The sequence below is a fragment of the Botryllus schlosseri genome, chromosome 2, assembly GCF_051294905.1.
Source record: "Botryllus schlosseri isolate E-star chromosome 2, Bs_hap1, whole genome shotgun sequence".
NCBI classification, from domain to species: Eukaryota; Metazoa; Chordata; class Ascidiacea; order Stolidobranchia; family Styelidae; genus Botryllus; species Botryllus schlosseri.
Window position 1 is genome coordinate 40,572,885 of NC_137237.1, and position 9,910 is coordinate 40,582,794.

General features: G+C 44.3%; 1 protein-coding gene across 1 annotated transcript; it reads right to left on the minus strand.

Moving 5' to 3' along the window:
- Positions 1 to 6,993: 6,993 nt before the first annotated feature.
- On the minus strand, positions 6,994 to 9,579 carry LOC145434662 (uncharacterized). The gene is made up of 8 exons (XM_080312003.1): positions 9,446 to 9,579; positions 9,154 to 9,285; positions 8,892 to 9,093; positions 8,440 to 8,828; positions 8,108 to 8,381; positions 7,665 to 8,046; positions 7,304 to 7,606; positions 6,994 to 7,246 (listed from the first exon to the last, which is right to left on the minus strand). The coding sequence occupies exons 1-8, from the start codon at positions 9,463 to 9,465 to the stop codon at positions 7,002 to 7,004; spliced, it is 1,947 nt and encodes a 648-aa protein (XP_080168129.1). The 5' UTR covers positions 9,466 to 9,579; the 3' UTR covers positions 6,994 to 7,001.
- Between the last annotated feature and the right edge of the window lie 331 nt (positions 9,580 to 9,910).

A 9,910-nucleotide genomic window follows, 5' to 3' on the forward strand; every position in this document is an offset into this window, starting at 1 on the left:
TCATTGGCCAGCTGATAACACCGTCTGTTTAGATCGGTTCTTGCGTAATGTGAAAAATCGAATCACGATGCAGGCCAAAACTCACATTTTATTTCTCAAAATTATCTAGCAAGCTCGGCTACTAGGAAGCCTGTTTATCAGATACGACTAATTGAAAAATCCGAGCGCACTCGGAGCATTTTGTAATGCGGACTCACCTTAACACAATCAATATGTAAGATGATGGTATCACGGGCGCTTAAGTAGTTTGTGAGTCGTATGTACATTTGCTGGACACGGCGCAATCTTCGGAAGCCAGCAATCGAACCAATCTTATCTACAGACCCTGAACAAACTATCATTGGCCAGCTGATAATACCGTCTGTTTTTGTCCGTTCCTGCGTAATGTGAAATATCGAATCACGATGCAGGCCAAAACTCACAGATTATTTCTCAAAATTATCTAGCAAGCTCGGCTACTAGGAAGCCTGCTTATCAGATACGACTAATTGAAAAATCCGAGCGCACTCGGAGCATTTTGTAATGCGGACTCACCTTAAGACAATCAATATTTAAGATGATTGTATTACGGGCGCTTGATTAGTTCTTGAGTCGTATGTCCTTTTACTGGACACGGCGCAATCTTCGGAAGCCAGCAATCGAACCAATCTTATCTACAGACCGTGAACAAACCATCATTGGCCAGCTGATAATACCGTCTGTTTAGATCGGTTCTTGCGTAATGTGAAATATCGAATCACGATGCAGGCCAAAACTCACATATTATTTCTCAAAATTATCTAGCAAGCTCGGCTCCTAGGAAGCCTGCTTATCAGGTACGACAAATTGAAAAATCCGAGGGCACCAGGAGCATTTTGTAATGCGGACTCGTCTTAAGACAATCAATATGTAAGGTGATTGTATTACGGGCGCTTAAGTAGTTCGTGAGTCGTATGTACATTCGCTGGACACGGCGCAATCTTCGAAAGCCAGCAATCGAACCAATCTTATCTACAGAACCTGAACAAACCATCATTGGCCAGCTGAAAACACCGTATTTTAGGTCGGTTCTTGCGTAATGTTAAAAATCGAATCACGTTGCAGGCCAAAACTCACATATTATTTCTCAAAATTATCTAGCAAGCTCGGCTACTAGGAAGCCTGCATATCAGATACGACTAATTGAAAAATCCGAGCGCACTCGGAGCATTTTGTAATGCGGACTCACCTTAACACAATCAATATGTAAGGTGATTGTATTACGGGCGCTTGATTAGTACTTGAGTCGTATGTCCTTTTACTGGACACGGCGCAATCTTCGGAAGCCAGCAATCGAACCAATCTTATCTAGAGTCCGTGAACAAACCTTCATTGGCCAGCTGATAATACCGTCTGTTTAGGTCCGTTCCTGCGTAATGTGAAATATCGAATCACGATGCAGGCCATAACTCACATATTATTTCTCAAAATTATCTAGCAAGCTCGGCTACTAGGAAGCCTGCTTATCAAATACGACTAATTGAAAAATCCGAGCGCACTCGGAGCATTTTTTAATGCGGACTCACCTTAACACAATCAATATGTAAGATGATTGCATTACGGGCGCTTAAGTAGTTCGTGAGTCGTATGTACATTCGCTGGACACGGCGCAATCTTCGGAAGCCAGCAATCGAACCAATCTTATCTACAGACCTTGAACAAACTATCATTGGCCAGCTGATAATACCGTCTGTTTAGGTCCGTTCCTGCGTAATGTGAAATATCGAATCACGATGCAGGCCAAAACTCACATATTATTTCTCAAAATTATCTAGCATGCTCGGCTCCTAGGAAGCCTGCTTATCAGGTACGACAAATTGAGAAATCCGAGCGCACCAGGAGCATTTTGTATTGCGGACTCACCTTAACACAATCAATATGTAAGGTGATTGTATTACGGGCACTTGAGTAGTTGGTGAGTCGTATGTCCTTTTACTGGATACGGCGCAATCTTAGGAAGCCAGCAATCGAACCAATCTTATCTACAGACCCTGAACAAACCATCATTGGCCATCTGATAACACCGTCTGTTTAGATCGGTTCTTGCGTAATGTGAAAAATCGAATCACGATGCAGGCCAAAACTCACATTTTATTTCTCAAAATTATCAATATGTAAGGTGATTGTATTACGGGCGCTTAAGTAGTTCGTGAGTCGTATGTACACTCGCTGGACACGGCGCAATCTTCTAAAGCCAGCAATCGATCCAATCTTATCTACAGACCCTGAACAAACTATCATTGGCCAGCTGATAATACCGTCTGTTTAGGTCCGTTCTTGCGTAATGTGAAAAATCTAATCACGATGCAGGCCAAAACTCACATATTATTTCTCAATATTATCTAGCAAGCTCGGCTACTAGGAAGCCTGCTTCTCAGATACGACTAATTGAAAAATCCGAGCGCACTCGGAGCACATTGTAATGCGGACTCACCTTAACACAATCAATATGTAAGGTGATTGTATTACGGGCGCTTGATTAGTACTTGAGTCGTATGTCCTTTTACTGGACACGGCGCAATCTTCGGAAGCCAGCAATCGAACCAATCTTATCTAGAGTCCGTGAACAAACCTTCATTGGCCCGCTGATAATACCGTCTGTTTAGGTCCGTTCCTGCGTAATGTGAAATATCGAATCACGATGCAGGCCAAAACTCACATATTATTTCTCAAAATTATCTAGCATGCTCGGCTCCTAGGAAGCCTGCTTATCAGGTACGACAAATTGAAAAATCCGAGCGCACCAGGAGCATTTTGTATTGCGGACTCACCTTAACACAATCAATATGTAAGGTGATTGTATTACGGGCACTTGAGTAGTTCGTGAGTCGTATGTCCTTTTACTGGACACGGCGCAATCTTCGAAAGCCAGCAATCGAACCAATCTTATCTACAGACCCTGAACAAACTATCATTGGCCAGCTGATAATACCGTCTGTTTCGGTCCGTTCCTGCGTAATGTGAAATATCGAATCACGATGCAGGCCAAAACTCACATTTTATTTCTCAAAATTATCTAGCAAGCTCGGCTACTAGGAAGCCTGTTTATCAGATACGACTAATTGAAAAATCCGAGCGCACTCGGAGCATTTTGTAATGCGGCTTAACACAATCAATATGTAAGATGATTGTATTACGGGCGCTTAAGTAGTTTGTGAGTCGTATGTACATTTGCTGGACACGGCGCAATCTTCGGAAGCCAGCAATCGAACCAATCTTATCTACAGACCCTGAACAAACTATCATTGGCCAGCTGATAATACCGTCTGTTTAGATCGGTTCTTGCGTAATGTGAAAAATCGAATCACGATGCAGGCCAAAACTCACATATTATTTCTCAAAATTATCTAGCAAGCTCGGCTCCTAGGAAGCCTGCTTATCAGGTACGACAAATTGAAAAATCCGAGCGCACTCGGAGCATTTTGTAATGCGGACTCACCTTAAGACAATCAATATGTAAGGTGATTGTATTACGGGCGCTTAAGTAGTTCGTGAGTCGTATGTACATTCGCTGGACACGGCGCAATCTTCGGTAGCCAGCAATCGAACCAATCTTATCTACAGACCCTGAACAAACCATCATTGGCCAGCTGATAATACCGTCTGTTTCGGTCCGTTCCTGCGTAATGTGAAATATCGAATCACGATGCAAGCCAAAACTCACATATTATTTCTCAAAATTATCTAGCATGCTCGGCTCCTAGGAAGCCTGCTTATCAGGTACGACAAATTGAAAAATCCGAGCGCACCAGGAGCATTTTGTATTGCGGACTCACCTTAACACAATCAATATGTAAGGTGATTGTATTACGGGCACTTGAGTAGTTCGTGAGTCGTATGTCCTTTTACTGGACACGGCGCAATCTTCGAAAGCCAGCAATCGAACCAATCTTATCTACAGACCCTGAACAAACTATCATTGGCCAGCTGATAATACCGTCTGTTTAGATCGGTTCTTGCGTAATGTGAAAAATCGAATCACGATGCAGGCCAAAACTCACATATTATTTCTCAAAATTATCTAGCAAGCTCGGCTCCTAGGAAGCCTGCTTATCAGGTACGACAAATTGAAAAATCCGAATGCACCAGGAGCATTTTGTAATGCGGACTCGCCTTAAGACAATCAATATGTAAGGTGATTGTATTACGGGCGCTTAAGTAGTTCGTGAGTCGTATGTACATTCGCTGGACACGGCGCAATCTTCGGTAGCCAGCAATCGAACCAATCTTATCTACAGACCCTGAACAAACTATCATTGGCCAGCTGATAATACCGTCTGTTTAGTTCCGTTCCTGCGTAATGTGAAATATCGAATCACGATGCAGGCCAAAGCTCACATATTATTTCTCAATATTATCTAGCAAGCTCGGCTACTAGGAAGCCTGCTTCTCAGATACGACTAATTGAAAAATCCGAGCGCACTCGGAGCATTTTGTAATGCGGACTCACCTTAACACAATCAATATGTAAGGTGATTGTATTACGGGCGCTTGATTAGTACTTGAGTCGTATGTCCTTTTACTGGACACGGCGCAATCTTCGGAAGCCAGCAATCGAACCAATCTTATCTAGAGTCCGTGAACAAACCTTCATTGGCCCGCTGATAATACCGTCTGTTTAGGTCCGTTCCTGCGTAATGTGAAATATCGAATCACGATGCAGGCCAAAACTCACATATTATTTCTCAAAATTATCTAGCATGCTCGGCTCCTAGGAAGCCTGCTTATCAGGTACGACAAATTGAAAAATCCGAGCGCACCAGGAGCATTTTGTATTGCGGACTCACCTTAACACAATCAATATGTAAGGTGATTGTATTACGGGCACTTGAGTAGTTCGTGAGTCGTATGTCCTTTTACTGGACACGGCGCAATCTTCGAAAGCCAGCAATCGAACCAATCTTATCTACAGACCCTGAACAAACTATCATTGGCCAGCTGATAATACCGTCTGTTTCGGTCCGTTCCTGCGTAATGTGAAATATCGAATCACGATGCAGGCCAAAACTCACATTTTATTTCTCAAAATTATCTATCAAGCTCGGCTACTAGGAAGCTTGTTTATCAGATACGACTAATTGAAAAATCCGAGCGCACTCGGAGCATTTTGTAATGCGGACTCACCTTAACACAATCAATATGTAAGATGATTGTATTACGGGCGCTTAAGTAGTTTGTGAGTCGTATGTACATTTGCTGGACACGGCGCAATCTTCGGAAGCCAGCAATCGAACCAATCTTATCTACAGACCCTGAACAAACTATCATTGGCCAGCTGATAATACCGTCTTTTTCGGTCCGTTCCTGCGTAATGTGAAATATCGAATCACGATGCAGGCCAAAACTCACATATAATTTCTCAAAATTATCTAGCATGCTCGGCTCCTAGGAAGCCTGCTTATCAGGTACGACAAATTGAAAAATCCGAGCGCACTCGGAGCATTTTGTAATGCGGACTCACCTTAACACAATCAATATGTAAGATGATTGTATTACGGGCGCTTGATTAGTTCGTGAGTCGTATGTACATTCGCTGGACACGGCGCAATCTTCGAAAGCCAGAAATCGATCCAATCTAATCTACAGAACCTGAACAAACCATCATTGGCCAGCTGATAATACCGTCTGTTTAGATCGGTTCTTGCGTAATGTGAAAAATCGAATCACGATGCAGGCCAAAACTCACATATTATTTCTCAAAATTATCTAGCAAGCTCGGCTCCTAGGAAGCCTGCTTATCAGGTACGACAAATTGAAAAATCCGAATGCACCAGGAGCATTTTGTAATGCGGACTCGCCTTAAGACAATCAATATGTAAGGTGATTGTATTACGGGCGCTTAAGTAGTTCGTGAGTCGTATGTACATTCGCTGGACACGGCGCAATCTTCGGAAGCCAGCAATCGAACCAATCTTATCTACAGACCCTGAACAAACTATCATTGGCCAGCTGATAATACCGTCTGTTTAGTTCCGTTCCTGCGTAATGTGAAATATCGAATCACGATGCAGGCCAAAGCTCACAGATTATTTCTCAAAATTATCTAGCAAGCTCGGCTACTAGGAAGCCTGCTTATCAGATACGACTGATTGAAAAATCCGAGCGCACTCGGAGCATTTTGTAATGCGGACTCACCTTAACACAATCAATATGTAAGATGATTGTATTACGGGCGCTTAAGTAGTTTGTGAGTCGTATGTACATTCGCTGGACACGGCGCAATCTTCGAAAGCCAGCAATCGAACCAGGGTTAGGGTTAGGGTTAGGGTTAGGGTTAGGGTTAGCGTTAGGGTTAGGGTTAGGGTTAGGGTTAGGGTTAGGGTTAGGGTTAGGGTTAGGGTTAGGGTTAGGGTTAGGGTTAGGGTTAGGGTTAGGGTTAGGGTTAGGGTTAGGGTTAGGGTTAGGGTTAGGGTTAGGGTTAGGGTTAGGGTTAGGGTTAGGGTTAGGGTTAGGGTTAGGGTTAGGGTTAGGGTTAGGGTTAGGGTTAGGGTTAGGGTTAGGGTTAGGGTTAGGGTTAGGGTTAGGGTTAGGGTTAGGGTTAGGGTTAGGGTTAGGGTTAGGGTTAGGGTTAGGGTTAGGGTTAGGGTTAGGGTTAGGGTTAGGGTTAGGGTTAGGGTTAGGGTTAGGGTTAGGGTTAGGGTTAGGGTTAGGGTTAGGGTTAGGGTTAGGGTTAGGGTTAGGGTTAGGGTTAGGGTTAGGGTTAGGGTTAGGGTTAGGGACTTTATTGGCGCCTTCATTTTGCGTTAAAACGTGTACGAGGTCTCATGATAATTCTCCGCCATCGTGAGCTGGTGGAGCCGCTCATGAATTTCGTACGGAGTGTAAGTGCGTCGCGCTCTCGACGTCGTGAAGGGGCCTTAGACGTATCATGATTGGCGCCACGATTTCGGAAGATTTACCATTATTAATTCCGAAGCACGTTCAAACCTCTTTCCCCATGAATGACGATCAAAATAAAGAGTCAGAGAACAAAACTCTGTTTATCAAGATTTATTATTGATTAGGAACGACTTGATCAATCTTAATTTTGAACGCATTTGTTGAAAAGTCAAATAGCATTCTGATTTATATTCGTGAACAATTTTGCTCAGTAGAGGTCCGCTGTCGTCATAAAATGCACGCAGGCGAACGTCTTTGATCAATTTCACGACTTGCTCGTTTGTCAAAGTGGTCTTGCTACCTCTCTGCCGGTTACATATCGAGTCCGCCAGCTCCTCGACGTCATTACCTGCGCGTTTGAACGTGATCAGACATGCAATTCAGACGGTAATAGCAAATAGATTACCCTCATTTGTGACGATCTTTGTGTCGCGGTCCGTAGCGATTAGAGGCTCCGAGCTAGATCCGTTTGAATGCATGTCATCGTCGGTGTCTAAAGTGGTGTCGTCCTTTCTTTCCGCCTCTGGTTGAACCGTGCTCGGGGCTGAAGTCGGTGTGACGATTTGTGTGTCCTGTTCCGTAGCGATTAAAGGCACTGAGGTAGCTGCGTTTGCTTGCATATCATCCTCGTTGTGAAAATTTGTATCGTGCCTTGCTTGCGGATCTGGTTCAGCTGTAGTCGGGGTTGCGGTTGGTGATTCAAATGATCCTTAATTAACAGTTGCGATCAGATGTATGACGTCGTAGTTTATTATGACTTTACATACCTTCATTCTGAGGAACGCTTGACGCGGCCAATTCCGAATATAGGTCGTCATGTGTACTTGACATGGCCATCCCGAGTAATTTCTTGCATAGAATCGCTCCGGCAGCCGCCCTCTTGGTTCTGCCTATTCCGTCATAGTGTCGACTCGCGATCTCTGTACTGTGGGACGAGGACATCGCGACATGATATTGTCCGATGTCGTCCAGCGAACTGGCCATCGTCGCGACTATTTTACGCAAATGCTGGTACGTGAGGCAGACTTCGTGGCGACCGAGATATTCCCCGACACAAACCGATAAATTTAGGAAGGGCTTGCCGTTGGAGTTCCGTAACGCTACTTCTTCTCGTGAAAAATCCAAGTCTGGATTCGTTTGCTTGCAAATCTGAAATCGAAAAGAGGCTGGAGACCGCTCCATTACACGTTCACATCTTCGTAACACCTACCTGTTTGAATCGTTCACAGTCTTGTCGACTCATTACTAACAAGCCCTGATTCGAAGGGCACTTGTTGTGGTCGACCTGTACGACTAACATTTCGGGATCGTTCACAGAACGGACGGCGTGGCTAAGCTCGTATCCGGTCACTCTACGAAAATATGACAGTCTCGTGCCACTTTCAAGTCCAACCTGGATGATTGTCGCGGCCAAGCAATCCCGCACGTTTTCGTTTGTTAACGGTTGATGGAGGTCTCTTTTAAACGTTTCGCTTTTGATCATTCTAGAAAAACACGCATATTAAACCTAAAACTTTACGATATTTTAACCTTAGCACGAACCTTTTGATATTCGGCCAATTTTTATTGATGACGTCCATGTCGAAGGACAAACGTTTCTCGTGCTGCCGCTTTCTTCTTTTATTGGTCGCTCTAGAGTACGTCGCGATGATTTGTATGGCTCTCAGTTGTTTGTCCGGTGAAACCACTTTTTCCAACAATGCCGGATGGTGCATACGCGCAAATTCAAGAAATACCTTTAGCGACGTCAGGGTGTTGAAAATAGTGCTCGCGGACAGTGTCCCGTCGGCGTTAGAAATGTACGTGACTAATTCTTCCGGCTCGTCAACCACATACTTCTTGAACACTGATTTTAGTTTGCTGACGACCATTTTGGTGTTGGCTTCGTCGAGCGCTTGCACTTGGCGATGCCTTTCGTACAGGGAGAGTAGCTGTAATAAACGGATCTGCATTATTTCGGTGAAAAGTGACACATTACCATCAGAGTTACTCACGCTTGAAAAGTCGGACTCGAAGGTCAACTTTTTAAAGTTTTCCTGGTAGGTCTCGCAACCTATCCCGAAGCCGTCGCGTATTTTATCGGAATGAATAATCCTCCAGTGGGTTGCTATATATGCCGTGGCTACTGATCTAGAGCAGAGACCACACCAAGACCGTGGACGACATTGCTTGGGATCGCGCAAGTAGCGAGCAGACCTGTGACACGTAATATTTATTTGCTTCTGGTTGTTATAAATAAGCCAACAACGATCTTACTCTTTAATTCTGTCCACGGACCACTTATGAACGTTACGAAGATGCCTCGTTCTATGACCTTTGGTTTGTATATGGCAAACTTGACACCTGTCGAGTCTGATTCTTTTCGTGGGTCGAATTGCAACGGGATCGCTACAATAGAAATATTAAAAATCGCGCCATGTTGAAGTTACCGGAGCAGAGAGAGTTATGGACCGAAAACCAACGATTTTGGACTCGGTAAAAGCTATTTCGCCGAATCGCGCCACGCTTAAGCATAGGGATTTCGAAATTAGAAGACATTTTCACTCACCCGACGACTTGAGATTCCATTATATGTTCTTGATGCACGGTAATCCACTCCAAACGTCCTTCTAACTCGACAGTTCAATAGCATATGAGCGCGCGGCGAGAATTATCTGGAAAAAGATATTCCCGGGTCATTATTACGTCATAGATGGCCCGAAAATTTTTTTATCGAAAATCGGTCTGGGGCCCGCCGAAACACGTTTTTTGACGATTTTTATGCATTTTGGGCGGTTGTTGACACTGTTTAAGGTCCTAAATCTCGCTGTGCAGGTAGCATGCCAAGTCTACAAGACGCCTAAACCCGTTTTACGCGTAGCCGGCACGCACAACTACCAATATAGACGGTGCAGTACCCGCCGAAACGCTGTTTTGGACAATTATTTTAATTTTGACCGACAATTGCGGAGCCGTCGTGCGGTTTGCGGCCCTAAATCTCGCTGTGCAGGTCGCGTGCCAAGTCTACAAGACG

What these genes read in the sequence shown, in the direction of transcription:
- LOC145434662 (XM_080312003.1), bottom strand. Translation starts at nt 9,465, where the DNA reads ATGGAATCTCAAGTCGTCGG. An exon ending in TCCGTGGACAGAATTAAAGA is followed by an intron (nt 9,094 to 9,153) that starts GTAAGATCGTTG and finishes TACGTGTCACAG; the next exon opens with GTCTGCTCGCTACTTGCGCG. An exon ending in ACTGTGAACGATTCAAACAG is followed by an intron (nt 8,047 to 8,107) that starts GTAGGTGTTACG and finishes TTTCGATTTCAG; the next exon opens with ATTTGCAAGCAAACGAATCC.